The 16,946-nt window shown below is 33.7% G+C and overlaps 1 protein-coding gene across 1 annotated transcript; it reads left to right on the top strand.

The window, feature by feature from the left end:
- The first annotated feature begins 6 nt into the window (after positions 1-6).
- Positions 7-16,616, top strand: LOC128644165 (vitellogenin-A2). Its single transcript, XM_053696872.1, has 18 exons — positions 7-26; positions 275-460; positions 1,744-1,891; positions 2,958-3,186; positions 3,275-3,450; positions 3,687-4,307; positions 4,558-4,605; positions 4,837-4,941; positions 5,540-5,752; positions 6,529-6,671; positions 7,926-8,064; positions 8,208-8,343; positions 9,151-9,337; positions 10,913-11,007; positions 13,951-14,048; positions 14,258-14,417; positions 14,724-14,885; positions 16,367-16,616. Exons 2-18 carry the CDS (start codon positions 300-302, stop codon positions 16,477-16,479), a joined length of 2,934 nt encoding a protein of 977 aa, XP_053552847.1. The 5' UTR covers positions 7-26; positions 275-299; the 3' UTR covers positions 16,480-16,616.
- Positions 16,617-16,946: the final 330 nt, after the last annotated feature.

Below are 16,946 nucleotides of genomic sequence, written 5' to 3'. Positions count from 1 at the left end.
CAACTTCAAGCTGACATAGCTCCAAGGTGAGAAAATATATCTGATACTGGTACTAAGCAAAATACAATATTTGGTGTAAGAATCTGCACATAATTAGTAGATTTTTTTTCTACCTATTAATAAAATCAATTTATAATATGAGCATTAAGAATTTTATATGATTTTTTGTCATTTAGTAAGTAACATGAAAAAAAGATATTCTAACAATAAATAACACTCATTAATGAACGTTCTAATAATGGTGTGAACACTCCTAATTTCATTTTAATTGTAGTGTGTCAGTTCATGCTGTGGCGACGATGGGAGTGAACACTCACCTTATACAGAGCGGTATTGAATTTCACGGTAAAGTACGAACATTTACCCCAGCTAAATTTACAGCAAAGATAGACACAAAGGACAGAAATTTCAAGATTGAGTCTGCTCCATGCCAACAAGAAGAGGAACTACTGCTGACAAGGTAGGTTTTTTTCTACAGCTGATTAAATACAGTAATAGACCCAAGACAGTGGCGCACACAGAAACTAGATCTACATTTGTTTAATGACAGTGATTCTTCCCAGAGCAACCTGGTACAACAATTACATATAACTAACTATAGCATAAAAAGGAGCAATTTTCATTATTTTTACAGATGTAAATTATTGTTTTCCCTAAAAGATTGAATTAATAACAAATTGCAAATATCCATGTGGTTTCAACACAAAGACAAAAGCTTTAATAAGGTTTTCATATACATAGTGTTGAGTTTTCTAGTGCTGTATAAAGACGCCCATTACAGGTTGTGTTGATTGACTGCATTTATTTCAAATGAGCATTGTAATATGTGTATGTCTTGAACGGTGAGCACTCGCAGCAGATCTTTTGAATTTGTTGAAGTATTACTAAAGTAAAAATTAAACTTACTTGATTCTTACAGAGCATGACATTTTAAACAACTTTTCAATTTAGTTCCATTATTAAAATGTGCTCAGTCTTTTTATATTCACACTTTCTGAGGCACCAGCTGCTACTGAGCATGTACAAGAATTCACAGTCTATATGTGTATGAATTTTGTCATTGGGTGATGACTGTCACATGGCTAGGAAGTTTTAAAATATTGATTGCTCATTTGATATTCACAGTAAGTGCTTTTGCATTCTTTTTTATTGAACATGTAATGGCCCTTTAATCTATTGATCATTGTTTTATTGTGAGAGAAGATCTGATCTACTGATCTACTTTCATCATGATGAGATAGCACTGACCAAGTGTATATTTTATTAACAAATAAGATCACAGTTTGACACTAAGGGGCCGATTTATCATAGTCCGAATGCGGCCAAATACAGCTGTTTCCGAGCGAACATTCAGGCTCGCCGGAAACAAGAGTTAAGAAGCAGCAGTCTTAAGACCGCGGCTCCATAATCGTACGCCTCCTCTGAGGCGTCGTACAGCAATCCGCCCGATCGCAGACGATCGGGTTGATTGACAACCCTGCGAATCTGCAGGGGTGGCATTGCACAAGCAGTTCACCAGAACTGCTTGTGCAATGATAAATGCTGACAGCATATGCTGTTGGCATTTATCGATGTCTGGCAGACATGATCGCTACAGCGGATCATGTCCGCCAGACAAATGATAAATCAATCCCTTAGTATGCATCATAGAGACATTATTGTTTTCCAACATTAGGAAAGTTAGTAAAAAATGAAAATATCGTCTTTAACAATGTCTGATTAATAATTATTTTTTCTTGGTAGATCTCAAGTGTTTGTTGTGTCAAGAAATGTGGAAGAGCTGGAAGCAACAAAGAAAACACCAATCTTACCCAGAGGAGCCGTACAACACATTCTTAAGAAACACTTTGAGACTACCGGAAGGAATTCTGAAGAAGCGGCCAGCATGATGGTAATTAGGATTCTGTATGATGATGTCTTTATATATATGGTGCATCTGATATTGTATACTTCACAATAGACTTGTGCAACTTAATACACACTGAGAGGTCAGTAGTTAATATCGTCTTCAATAAACTGGGCACTCCAATTTAGAAAGTTGACAGTATTTATTAGGTTAAATGAAAATTAGACTCCAAAAATATTCTTATCATGCATATGAAAGAGCTGAAAAACATTTTTTGTATGAAAAAGGTAAAGTTGAAGCTAATTATTTTAATTCTGGACCTTGCATGTTTGATAACAACTAATGTATAATCTCCAGCTGCTTTTTGGCTGATAAAAAAAGTACCACACTCTAATGGTAAAATGAGAAAAGTCTGCTTCAGCAAATAAAAAAAAACATTGGAACAAATTTATTTACAACAACAACAAAAAAGTAATTAAACCTGCAACAAATTTAAGAAAAGTGATTTTATACTTAAGGTAGGAAGAAGAGTAAGGTTATAGGTGTTTAGTCATTTTAAGGCAACCTTATTAAACTGATGGTTGGGCATGTAGGTGCCTTAAGGCAGTCTATGGGGCATATTTATCAAAGTGCGAGCGGACATGATACAATGTAGCGTATAATCTCCACTGCACATCGATAAATGCCGACAGCATACGCTGTCTGCATTTATCATTGCACAAGCATTTTACAATTGGATTGATTTCTGTCCACGGCCACAGAGCAGGCGGACAAATTATGGAGCAGGATTATGGATCCTTCAGGCTCGCCGGAAACAAGGGGCATCAAGCTTCATTCGGAGCTTGATAATTCGTCCGCCTAGACTTGAAGGAAATGAAAATTGATGCACCTGTATATGCTTTGTTTTTCAAATCAGAAGTGTTTGTGGTGTTTAGCTGCTGAAAAGAAACGATAGTTCTAGCCCTCAAAACAAATGGTAATGGATGAGAGAGATAAACCATAACTTGTCAGCCAATGCTGAGTTTGAGAGATAAGGGATATTGATCTAAAGATAAAGCTCACTAAACCTCTGCATGAAATAAAAAATAATTGCTAAATTCTTTTGTTGTAGGATGTGTCTTCAGAAATGGTGAGCAAGAAATGGGCCTACTCCGCAGAAGTAACAGAACACCAATACTCATCATCTAGGAACACTGATGACTATCGCTACTGTGCTAAAGCCCCTAAATTTGGCTTCCAAGTCTGTCTTGAAACCAAATATCAAAATGCCGGATTCCTCAGACAGACCCCACTATATCGAGCAGTTGGAGAACAGGAAATCAGAGTCACAATAAAACCAGGTATAGGTCTATTTTTAAATGTCTTTGCTTAATATGTAAATATGATTGATACACAGTGTAACCCTTTTTTTACATTTATATTACACAGCTCAAAGTGATGCACCAATTGAAAAACTTCAGCTGGAAATCACAGCTGGAACTAAAGCAGCTTCCAAGATCATTGCCATGGTAACTGATGAGGATAAACAAGGTGAACAGCTTGAAGAGTCTGAGGTTCATCTGAGACTCAAAAAGATTCTTGGAATAGAAGATATTGAATATAGAGTAAGTTGGAATGATATATAAATTTTTTTTTTTAAATAAAAGTTTATTGCTTTGTCATTAAGTTAGAATATTTAGTAATCTTAGCTTTCCTGTTCTTGGAATTTTTATAATTTATGTTTATACAACATTTATATCATATATGTGTTTTTTTGTAAAATACTATTTTTATTACGTATAAATAATATGTCTTTCATTTTAATATATTTAGAGTTTTCTTTTTTCATGACACATTGTAGGCTAGAAATGAAAGTTTACGTCAAAATAAAAAAGGCAACAAAAAGAGCAAAAACGCTAAAACCCCAGAGACAGACGTTGTTGAAGCCAGAAACAAAAAGCCACAATCCTCATCCTCTTCCAGTTCTTCCAGTTCATCTAAATCATCTAGTTCTTCAAGTTCATCTAATTCACCTAGTTCTTCTAGTTCATCTAGTTCACCTAGTTCTTCTAGTTCATCTAGTTCTTCATCAAACTCTTCTCCTTCATCTTCATCAAGTTCATCTCAGCAATCTAGGCGCCAAAGGCAACATCAAGGACAAAAGAATGAAAAAGATATTGTACCTTCAGACAATTATCGCCAGCAGTCACAGAAAGACAGACAAACAGCTAAAGGGCGTCATCAGCAGAGTAGTAGCAGCAGCAGCAGAAGCAGCAGTTCCGGCAGCAGCAGCAGCAAAAGAAGCAGCAGTTCCAGCAGCAGCAGCAATAAAAAGAGTAGCAGCAGTAGCAGCAGCAGTTCCAGCGGTCAAAATAGCAGAGCCCAAAATAAGCATCATCAAAACCATGGACAGCACACTCAGCGCAGTCATGAACAGCAGAACCGTCATAACAAACATCTGAGAGATTCTGACCTCCCTCAGGTATTGTAATAGAAAGCTGGGCTAGAATATGACGCACTGTGTTACTGGGATCTGGGAATCTTAATTGTAAATGTTAGTACAGTTTTAATTCATTAACTAGATTGATTTAACTTAGCAACATAAATGAAGCAGGAAAACTTATAAAGATGCATTTTTTATGTAAAAAGTTTACTCTTGAACGTATACTATTTTTTTTCTACAAGAAAACTAATATTTGCTAATAACTATATACATTTCCTTATTCATCTAGGTTCAGCGTGAACTCTATAAATTACGATTTAACCCAGTACGCAGACAAGTAAGTGTATATATAATTATTCTTAAAGATATTTAATATTATTATTTATTATATTCTCTATATATTAAATATCTTTCACACACTGTAAAATTCTCACTTCTGTAGAAGTAAGGCTCTCAGATAATACAACAACTAATCCCAGAGGATATAATTATGTGTTATTAATAGTTAAGCATAAGTATGTGATAACAGTAATCTCAGGATTTAATGTTTCCTATATTTATTTCCCAGAGGACATCAGGGCAGGCACAGTCCTCACAATCCAGCTCATCAAGCAGTAGCTCATCAAGTAGTAGCTCATCAAGCAGACAAAGTGGCGGAAGACAATCACATCGCGTAAGTCACAAAGTATTCTGCATTTTCTATTCTACATAGGACAATTTTCTTTTAACTTCTGCTTAAGTAGTTAAGAAAAGACTTAAAGGCACATTGTGCTATAAAATCGGTAGCTGCAGAGGATTACAATGTAGGGGAGAATTGCTCCTTTAAGTTTGCGTTTGTGTATGAAATAACTGTTTTTGCTCAATGAAGCCTCAATTCATTGTTCACAAGAACATGCCCATGAAAATGGGATGTCTGAATAAATAGCAGACCACCTAATTTTATCTATTTCTCTATACTCAAAGGCCTCCTTGGCTTACACAATGGCCAATACTTAGAGAGGAAGCAATTAAAAATGATCATTAAAATAAATATCTGTTCCACTCTACACTCGGAACTTGATCGATGCTTGCTTTATCTTGTTTACATAACTTTTCTAAACAGAAAACTGCAGAATTCATATTTTTAGTATAGGTGATGGCTTCAGCTGGCAAAACCACCTATTTTAAATGACAAAATAAAGATAAAAACAAAAAAATGGCTTTTCTAATAAGATTAGATGCTTTTGTGTTGTTATCATTAAACAATTATTAACACTTGGCTGTATTTTTAGGGAAGATACCTGGGAGACAAAGCACCCCCTCAGGTTGTTATCACTGCTCAGGCCCTAAGAAATGACAACAAAAAACAAGGATACCAAGTCATTGTGTTTGCAGAGGAACACTCCTCTAAACCCAGGTTACAAGCCTATGTGGTGGACATCAGTAGAGAAAGCAGGTGGAAAATCTGTGCTGATGCATACATTAAAAGTCCTCATGAAGCCCAGGTATGTATGTGCATATGTCAAATTTCATCAGCAAAGTAGCTGAATACAAGATACATACAAAAACCTTAACCCTAAGTTAGAACACTAGATTGTTTTTTTATAACAGGATACTTCCTCCGAAATATTGTAGTGCCATTAGCTTTGCTTCATTTTATGTATGTGTGTATATATATATATATATATTTATATATATATTAACATGAACATTACAGCTTTAAGATCTATGATTATCACCCAGTATAGCATAAATAGGTTTGAGGATATAGCAGAAGATTCTCTTTTGATGTGCCTCCAAGCACAGTAATGCAGTCAGAATTTACTGCCCTGCTCTGAATTCCTGATACACCCTCTGATAAATATATCTGGAAAAATGTAACTTGTGTTGTTAGATAATGAATACTGATGCAGATGTAGAATACAGGGCATCCTGTAGGTGTACCTGTCTGGATCTGTAACTACATCACTGTCTAGAATGGCAGGTCGGTTTTGTTACATATACAAACCATCTATAAATGATAATCTGAAATGTGTTTTTATATAAACACATCACTATAAATTATTTATTTTTTATTTTTACATTAAGTTTACCCAGGAACTACACAGCTTTGTGGTTGCCAATTCACTTTAACAATATCTGTCCATATTTTATGCACAAATCCATTGTGCTGGTAAAATTTATGGTATAAAAATGTAAATATTGTCAAAAAGGTGCCAAGAAAAACTGATTTGAGCTGTGTTAATTAATGCAAAAAAACAACATGTGAATTATATTTTAGGCTGAATTTAGATGGGGCCAGCGGTGCCAGCAATACAAGGTAGCCATACAGGCACAGACCGGACGTTTAGGCAATCAGCCAGCATTCAGATTGAAAGTGGATTTACCTCGTGTTCCATCTAAAGTGAAGAAAGTAGCAGAATTGTAAGTAATATATAATCATATAGATCTAGCACTGTACTATTCTAACAATATACTCACTTATACAGAGAGCTTTACTTTATTCAGTGTAGTAAAAAGAGAGATAAGCTATAAGAATTGATAACACAAATAGTTTTTACTAGCAAGAAATTTGAGGTTATTTATACAAATATATTAATATATATTTGTATCTAATTACTATTTTTTCAGTGAAAACTCATCCTTAAAAGGACATGAAACACACATTTTTTTTTCATGATGCAGATATGTGATTTTAAACAGCTTTTCAATTTTCTTTCTGTTATCTAATTTGTTCTGTTGACTTGGTAACCATTGTTGAAAAGAATACCTAGGTATCCTCGGGAGCTGCTGATTGGTGGCTGCACATATATGCCTCATGTTATTGGTTCACCTAGTGCTTAGCTCCCAGTAGTGATTTTTCAAGAATACCAAAAGAATGAGACAAATTAGGTAATAGAAGTAAACTTAAAAGTTGTTTAAAATGTTATCCTCATCAAAATCAAGAATTAAACATTCTGAGTTTCATGTTTCTTTAATGATTTCAAAGGGCATTTAGCTTCCTCTAGATAGTGAAAATGTAAGTTAAATAATTAAATCTGCATTATCCGATAAATAAAGGTTTATTTAATTTATATTTTACAGTGATTTTAAAGGTCATTTTTTTATAGTTTAACGAATAAATTAAAAATATATATTTATAAGGTCAGTATCAGGTAGATTAGAAAACAAATAATATCTCAAACTCATTTATTAAATAATATTTAAAAAAGATGAAGAAAATTTACTTAATTGATTTTGGGGGGGAAATTAATTTAGAATGGTCACATTTTGATTAAAAATATTTATTCTTACCAGACACTTGTGCTTTTTATCCCAGGGCCAAATCCCCAGTGTAAAATATTTGTTTACTAAAAATAAACTGAGAGCTGGTTTCCATTACTGTTGTAAAATGTATAAACTGTTGGTAACAACAGGAATTATCTCTGTCTATGGAGAAGGTTTATGTTACTAGTAGTTTATGACAGTAATGGGAACTACGGCCTAGTGAAATATTTGTTATCAAAATTTTGTGACCGGTTGAACATTTTTAGTTTGTCCAAGATCTAATTTCATTTGAAAAATATAATTATAAAAAATTCCAAATTTTAAATTTCTCATTTAAAGATTCAGTAATTATCCTTTTTTTTATGTAACTGACTACTTAACTTTATTGTTATTTTCATGATTGTATTTCAGTATGGCTGAGTACGTTCCAGGAGCAGCAATGATGTTAGGATTTTATGAAAAATTCCAGAGAAATCCCTCAAAACAGATGAAATTAGTCCTTGCTCTTAGCTCCCCAAGAGCTATGAATGTTGTCCTTCAAGTACCAAAGGTAAATGTAAATATTTTAATCATTTTTCTTCACAAAAAATTACACACATATTTATAGACCGGAAGCTCTTCTGAGCTGGTTTGTGTTTTGGTGGTGAAATAACATTTTATTAATGTTCCTAACATATCATCCTTGTGTTCCAGATGACCCTGGTTTATCAAGCATTACAACTTCCACTGGCTGTAACTGCAGGTTGGCACGTACAGCCTGCTGATATTCAGGTGCCTACATGGAATATATTTGCTGATGCTCCACAGATGCTGATGAATAGACTTCAAGGTCAGCACATCATATTACATATCAAACACATAGGGGCCGATTTCTCGTGCCTCGTATGCACCTGTTTCCGCACGAGCCTTCAGGACCACTGCTCCTTAACTCGTCTTACACCTCTGAGGCGACTGACAGCAATCCGCCCGATTGGATATGATCGGGTTGATTGACACCCCCTGAATGTGCAGGGGCCGGCATTGCACAAGCATTTCACTAGAAATGCTTGTGTAACAATAAATGCCAACAGCGTATGCTGTCGGCATTTATCGATGCGCGGTGGACATGATCTGCTACAGCGGATCATGTCTGCTCGCACTATGGTAAATCGGCCTCATACTCTTAGGTTTTTGAAAACTCATTCACTATATCAATATTAAAAAAAAATATTTCTTAAAATAATATAAAACCCAAACTTTTTATTTTGGGATTCAGACAGAGCATACAATTAAAAAATATCTATTTAACTTCTGCTATCAAATTTGCTTTGGTATCATGGTATTTTTTGTTGAAGAGATACCTAGGTTGGTTTCTGGAGCTCTACATGGCAATAAATAGTGCTCCCATCTAGTGCTCTTGCGAATGGATAACTTTCTTGCAAATCTGCTGCCATATAGTGCTCTAGACATGCACATCTCTACTTTTCAACAAACATAGCAAGAGAAAAAAGATAATTTGATAATATAAGTAAATTAGAAAAGTATTTAAAATCGCATGCTCTAGTCTATGTGAATCATGAAATATTTTGTGTGTGTTGTATGTCCCTTTAATAATTTCATTATCTAAAATGTAATCTGTACCCATTTTATTTTATAGGACAATGTGTAATTACCAGTAACAGTATAACAACCTTCAATGAAGTTAACTTTAACTACTCAATGCCTGGAAACTGCTTCCATATATTGGTTCAGGACGCCAGTTCTGATATGAAATTTTTGGTGATGATTAGGAATTCTCCACAATCTACAGAGTATAAAGATATCAATGTCAAACTTGGCAGCTTGTAAGTAACACAGTATAGTTTTGTATTGAACTTAAGAGAGTTCTCTTAAAAGCTGATATACGAAGTTAAAGGGACACTGAACCCAATTTTTTTCTTTCATGCTTCAGATAGAGCATAACATTTTAATAAACTTTCAGATTTACTCCTATTATCAATTTTTCTTTGTTCTCTTGCTATCTCTATTTTAAAAGCAGGAACATAAATCTTAGCAGCCAGCCCATTTAAGGTTCAGCACCATGGATAGCGCTTGCTTATTGGAGGCTTACATTTACCCACCAATAAGCAAGCATAACCGAGGTTCTCAACCAAAAATGGGCCAGCTCCTATGCATCACATTCCTGCTTTTTAAATAAAGATAGCAAGAGAACAAAGAAAAATTGATAATAGGAGTAAATTAGAAAGTTGCTTAAAATTGCATGCTATTATACCTAAATCATGAAAGAGAACATTTGGGTTTAGTGTCCCTTTAAAGGAATGTGAAACCCATTTTTTTTCTTTCCTGATTCAGACAGAGAATACCATTTAAAAAAAGTTTTCAATTCACTTCTATTTATAATTTTTTTTCCCACATATTATTTTGTTGGAGAGATATCTAGATAGGTAGCGTGCACATGTCTGGGGCACTACATGACAGGAAATAGTGCTGCCATCTACTGCTCTTGCTAATGTATAACATTGTTACAAAACTGCTGCCATCTAGTTCTGCAAACACGTGCACGCTCCTGAACTTACCTTCCTGCTTTTTATCAAAGGATAACAAGAAAACTAAGAAAATATGATAATAGAAGTTCATTAGAAAGTTGTTTCAATTTGTTTGTTCAATCTGAATCACCATTTTGTTTTTGATGTCCCTTTAAGCAAACACTGGGAACATTATTTGGGTCAGGGTTCTCGATCATGTAGTACGTACATTAGTCTTCCTAGGGACTGTGAGAAGAACCCAACAACACAATCTTACAAAATAAATAATGAAACACCAATAAAAAAGTTATTTAGTTACTGCACATGAGTAAATATTTTTATGGTGAGTTACGTTTCTGTCCCTTGAGTATGGTTATCTTATCTCCTTTACTGTGGTTAATAAGAGACAGATGCAAATGAGCTCCTGAACCAGTATAGAATCCATTTAAAGAGATAAGAAACCACATTTTTTTTCTTTCGTTATTCAGATGGAGCATGTGACTTTAAACAACTTTCCAATTTACTTCTATTATTTCATTTATTTATTTTCTCTTGATTTACTTTGGTGAAAAGGATACCTAGGTAGGCTCAGGAACTGCTGATTGGTGGCTGCACATATGTGCCTCATGTGATTGGCTCAGCCAATGCTCTCAACTAGCTCCCAGTAGTGCATTGTTGCTTCTTCAACAAAGGATACCAAGAGAATTAAGGAAATTATATAATAAAAATAAATGGAAGAATTTAAAATGGTATTCGCTATCTGAATCATGAAAGAAAAAGTTTGGAATGTATGTCCCTTTAAGTGTTCAGTACATGACTATTTACAGTAAAAAAACAACAACATATTTTTGGAAATACACAATGTAACTTGTATGTACTGTTTTCTTGTTCTAGTGATGTGGATATGTATTCCTTGTCTGGAGAACAGAAGCTTAAGGTTAATGGAATTGTGGTGCCAAAGCAGAGTTTGCCATACCAGCCTTCCTCTTGTAAGTGAAAACTAATGTTTATTTTACAGTATTGCAAAATCAAGCTGTATAGTTTACTTTTTATCCCATTAGGTACAAATACATTGATTGACTTTCATTTACTCTTAAAGCAGTCTGGTAACTTTCCCAAAATTGCTTGACTGCTAGTGCTGGAAATCTGTTCCCTTAAAGGGACATTAAACACTAAATACATGCTAGATAGAATGATGCATTCAAAGAAAAGATTTAGTCCATAACATGTAGATGTATTTTTTAAAGTTTCATTAGTTGTTTAAAAAGTGACAAAATAAGTGTAAAGTTTTAGTGTCTATAAAACACTGGGAGCTGCCATGTTGTAACTTGTGTTACCTTCTCTGCTGTGGCCAATTAGGGTCACTAGAGTGTGCAGCCAATGGTTGTGCTGGATTTAACAGTGTTCTGCACTTCCATTTCTAACAGGAACTGAAAAGCTCACAATTTCAGAATGGAATTACAGGCAAAGAGGACAAAATAAATAATGAAAGTATATTGCAGAGTTGTTTTATTATATACAATTTATCATTTTATATTACCATCTCAAAGTGTTTAATGTCCCTTTAATCCACCTGCTGTCGGCATTTATCATTGCACCAGCAGTTCTTGTCAACTGTTGTGCAATACCACTCTCTGCAGATTCGCGGCCAATCGGGTGTCAATCAACCCGATCGTATCTGATCGGGTTGATTTCTGTCAGCCGCCTCAGAGCAGGAGGACAGGTTATGGAGCAGTGTTTCTGGTGAGTCTGAAGGCTCGCCAGAAACACAGGGCATCAAGCTCCGTTCTGAGCTTGATAAATAGACCCCTAAGGGCCAGATTACAAGTGGAACGCTAAATATCGATTTGAAGAATGCAATATTTGCCCTCCACTGTGTAATACCAGCGCAGGCTAATGAGCTCACGTTCGCATTGTTGGGAAGCATTGCACTCACAAGAGCGCGCTTCTAAAGGCTCTAAAGAGAGCCTCGTTCTTATGCTATCAGAGGCAGCATCAGAACCTAAGCGCAGCGAAGGGGGTAAGAAGTGCAGCGATTGCAGCATTTGCAAAAATATATGTAAATGCTGATATACATATGTACACATATTAACACATAAATATATATGTAAATGCTGATATATATATGTACACATATTAACACATAAATACATATGTAAATGCTGATATACATATGTACACATATTAACACATAAATATATATGTAAATGCTGCTATACATATGTACACATATTAACACATAAATATATATGTAAATGCTGATATATATATGTACACATATTAACACATAAATACATATGTAAATGCTGATATACATATGTACACATATTAACACATAAATATATATGTAAATGCTGATATACATATGTACACATATTAACACATAAATATATATGTAAATGCTGATATACATATGTACACATATTAACACATAAATATATATGTAAATGCTGATATACATATGTACACAATATTAATACATAAATATATATGTAAATGCTGATATACATATGTACACATATTAACACATAAATATATATGTAAATGCTGATATATATATGTACACATATTAACACATAAATACATATGTAAATGCTGATATACATATGTACACATATTAACACATAAATATATATGTAAATGCTGATATACATATGTACACATATTAACACATAAATATATATGTAAATGCTGATATACATATGTACACAATATTAATACATAAATATATATGTAAATGCTGATATACATATGTACACATATTAACACATAAATATATATGTAAATGCTGATATACATATGTACACAATATTAATATATAAATATATATGTAAATGCTGATATACATATGTACACATATTAACACATAAATATATATATATAAATGCTGATATACATATGTACACATATTAACACATAAATATATATGTAAATGCTGATATACATATGTACACATATTAACACATAAATATATATGTAAATGCTGCTATACATATGTACACATATTAAGACATAAATATATATGTAAATGCTGATATACATATGTACACATATTAACACATAAATATATATGTAAATGCTGATATACATATGTACACATATTAACACATAAATATAAATGTAAATGCTGATATACATATGTACCCATATTAACACATAAATATATATGTAAATGCTGATATACAGATGTACACATATTAACACATAAATATATATGTAAATGCTGATATACATATGTACACATATTAACACATAAATATAAATGTAAATGCTGATATACATATATATTTACAGGGAACACACAGTTCACATAGACCCCTTTTCAGTGCTGTTTATTTTCACACCCTACTCCCACCAATTTTAGACCCCAAAGGGTAACTGTATATATCTACTTCTAGCAATGGAAATATCCACTTGTTAAAATAGCAGTATTAAAGGAAAATTATAAATCTTATATATCTATTAAAAAAACTCTGCAGTATACTTTCATTATTTATTTTGTCCTCTTTTCCTGAGCTTTTCATTTTCTGCTAGAAATATAAGTGCAGAACACTGTTATATTCCACACAGCCATCAACACTGTTATATTCCACAAAGTTATAGGCTGCAAACTCTAGGGAGCTATATATAACTGTCTCTAATTGGCCACAGCTGAAAAGGTAACCTAAGTTACAACATGGCAGCTCTCATTGTTTTATAGACACTAAAACTTTACACTTATTTGGTCAATATTTAAACAGCTAATGACCCTTTAAAAATACATCTACCTGTTATTCTCAGGCTACTCTTTCCTTTGAATTGATCATTCTGTCTAGCATTTATTTAGTGTTTAATCTCCCTTTAAGCATTTTCTTTTTATTTCTCAGTTTAATGTTGTAAAAAAAAAGTCATAAAAACAAAAAATTATAACTCTGTGTTTAATTTCATTTCAGCTCCATTAATAACCATACAGAATGAAGGTGAAGGCTTTTCACTTTCAGCTCCAGATTTCGGAATTGATAAACTTTATTACGATGGAAAATTAAGCAAGGTACAAGCTGATCACGCATTCAAAAAATGACCATTATTCTTAACGGATATTGTAGTTTTAAGAATTTTTTAAAAAAATCTAATGTTATGTAATGCAAAAATGTAATATGCAGATATGAAGATAAGTCCAAAATGATGACTCCTGTGTACTTTGATACATATTAGTGTTGTCAGCATAGAAAATTGCACTAATTCCTCATATGTCTACAGGTTAGAACCACCTTATGGATGAAGGGAAGAACCTGTGGAATATGTGGTCATTCTGATAGTGAGAACTTACAGGAGTTCCAGATGCCAGATGGTAATGTTGCCAGAGATGAAGCAAGCTTTCTGCATTCTTGGATTCCAGCCGAAGAAGCTTGTTCTGGAGGTAATGGCAGAGAAGTCACCTACCTGAAAGCAACACTGGGGCCCATGGGCTGGTATTTCTGTACAGGGGCATGGTTGGGAGGTTGTGTGTAGGCATGGGTAGGTAGTTTATGGGAGGAGTCAGGAGGTTTCTGGGAGGGATCTAGATATCCCTAAAAAACGGGACATTGACAAAGGGGGCATTAAAAAAGAGCTCCCAAATGTAACCATCCTAAAAAAATGCTGGATGCTTGGGAGCTATGTATATGCTGGACTATAAAGTAAATAACTAACAATGTTATTGATGTGTTTGTTTGTTTTTTTGCAGCCTGTAAACTGCAGCGCACAATGGTGAAACTTGAGAAATCAGTTGATATTGATGAATATGAATCTAAATGTTATTTAGCCCAACCAGTTCTGCGATGTATAAAAGGATGTTCACCAGTTAGTACGACTCCGGTATCAGTTGGCTTCCACTGTCTGCCTGCAGGTAAAGATCTAGTACAGAGAATAGTGAAAAATGAATAAAGTGAACTCATTGGGAAGCATTGACTGATGGGCTAAATTAAATGGTGTGATAGACACAGTAAAATGATGATTGGTTAGGAAGAAAAGCAAATATATAAAGGGACATTGTAGTAACATTTTTCCAGGGATCCATTTTACCCATGAATGCACCACTTATAATGGAACTTAGAATATTGGCTATATAAAATCTATTTAAACATAAGGTAGAACAGAAAACAACCTCCCAGTGGGATTGGGAGAGACAAAACAGCTCATTTGAAAAGTTGTTCTTGTAACAACTTTGAATACAATTAATCCTTCCAAGATGCATACTGAAGCATATTTTGGCTGTTGCCAATGAGGCCTGTTCTAGGGAATCAGGATGGGTGAAGCCTGCACATTTGAGGGGTAGTTTGATCACATAATGTTTCCTACTTGTATGGTCTTCAAAAATTATATCTATTTATTAATGTATTTATCAATCAATTAAACCTAGTTCTTTAAAGGGGGTGCTCTTGCGTTCAGTGAGGAGAAATATGTGAGACACAAAAAAGAGCAACATAATTGGGGTGGGGGTTCATGGGCAGAATATTTCCTGGGGCCTAGGACAGGAAAAAAGCTAAATACACCACTGCTGAGTACACCGTCCCTTTAAGCTTAATATAGTACATTTGTACTTATGACTTATTCAGATTGGGATAATTACTTGTAACATTATCATCAGATTAAAACAGTCTAGTTCTGATTATACAAATGACAAGATTGTAAAGAGGCTCGTGCAATTTTGCTCTCAAAAATATAATTTGAGACTTTGCAGAAGTTTATATTTATTACAAATTGTCCATTTCTTGATCATTTGACAACAAACGTTGAAAACATCATAACAATTACCTACAGAAAATCTCATAAACAGAAAAAGAAAACTAATACCATTTTCCATAGATTATATTATTTAGTCTATTAATGTCTATCTAAAATGAAGGTTCACTTGCCCTATTCAGTACACTGAGGTTGTCCTCCTATACATTGCAATGTGTTATGAGAACTAATACATTCATCTGTATTCCTGCAGGAACCTTGAGTATACCCAATCCAAGACAACATTACAGTTTGTCTTGTCCTCTCCAAATCATAGCTACATCAGATTGTGGTTGTTCAAAGGACATTAAAAAATGAATCAAGGGGAATTAATGTAAAATAAGAAGAATAGTCAGTAAATTAGAATGCGCTTAGAGAAACAGCCTATAGATAACAGGCAATATACCTCCTGCTGTGTAATGAATATAATTTTCTTCTATGTGTTATCATATTAAAGAGATATTAAACTACTTTTGATATGTGTATATTAGTATGTTTCAGCAATTATGCACTGAAATGAAAAAGGGCTGAATGTAAAATAATAAATTGTTTGACACAAGTGAAACCCAGTTCCACCCATCGTAAACTCTTTTATTTTATTTACAGATGCTTCCACAGACTTTCTTGAAGGCCAAACAAAGATAGACAAGCCTGAAGATCTATTTGAGACAGTAGATGCTCATACAGAATGCTCCTGTGAATCTCTTAAGTGTAACTAATAATCTGCCCCATGAATAAGAGCACACAATGTTCATATAAATTAACAATGTCACCTAACTAATGAATGAGACTCACACCAGAAATTGTATAATACAATGTTGTAGATATGTTAATTTCCAATAAATATTTGCATCCATATTGTTTCTTTTGTTATTTATGTGCATTTTATTAATGTATGGTAATTTAAGCATGGGCTTTTTATTTATTTTTTTCTTTATTATTTCTTTATTGAATTTTCCATACAGTACAAATTATAATACAATACAAAAACCAAGTGCTTACATAATGTCTGGAAAGTTAAAGCTAAATCCACATAATATGCCAAACTCAATGTCGACATCATGACTATTTCATATAACTTCATTCTGGAGTCCTGGATTTTGTTATTTGTTAAAGTTTCTGATTTTTCCAGACAAAACAATCCAGCTAATACTTCAATGTACACAAATGGTTTAAGCTTGCTACC

Source organism: Bombina bombina, unplaced genomic scaffold, assembly GCF_027579735.1.
Source record: "Bombina bombina isolate aBomBom1 unplaced genomic scaffold, aBomBom1.pri scaffold_1735, whole genome shotgun sequence".
NCBI lineage: Eukaryota > Metazoa > Chordata > Amphibia > Anura > Bombinatoridae > Bombina > Bombina bombina.
Note: the sequence above shows the minus strand (reverse complement) of the source record. Positions and strands in the feature narration are given on the sequence as shown.

Excerpts from the sequence above, each read along its gene's own strand:
- LOC128644165 (XM_053696872.1), top strand. The coding sequence starts at position 300 with ATGGGAGTGAACACTCACCTTATACAGAGCGGTATTGAATTTCACGGT. Across the intron at positions 4,942-5,539 it reads GCGGAAGACAATCACATCGC|GGAAGATACCTGGGAGACAA; the intron begins GTAAGTCACAAA and ends CTGTATTTTTAG. Across the intron at positions 14,418-14,723 it reads CGAAGAAGCTTGTTCTGGAG|CCTGTAAACTGCAGCGCACA; the intron begins GTAATGGCAGAG and ends GTTTTTTTGCAG.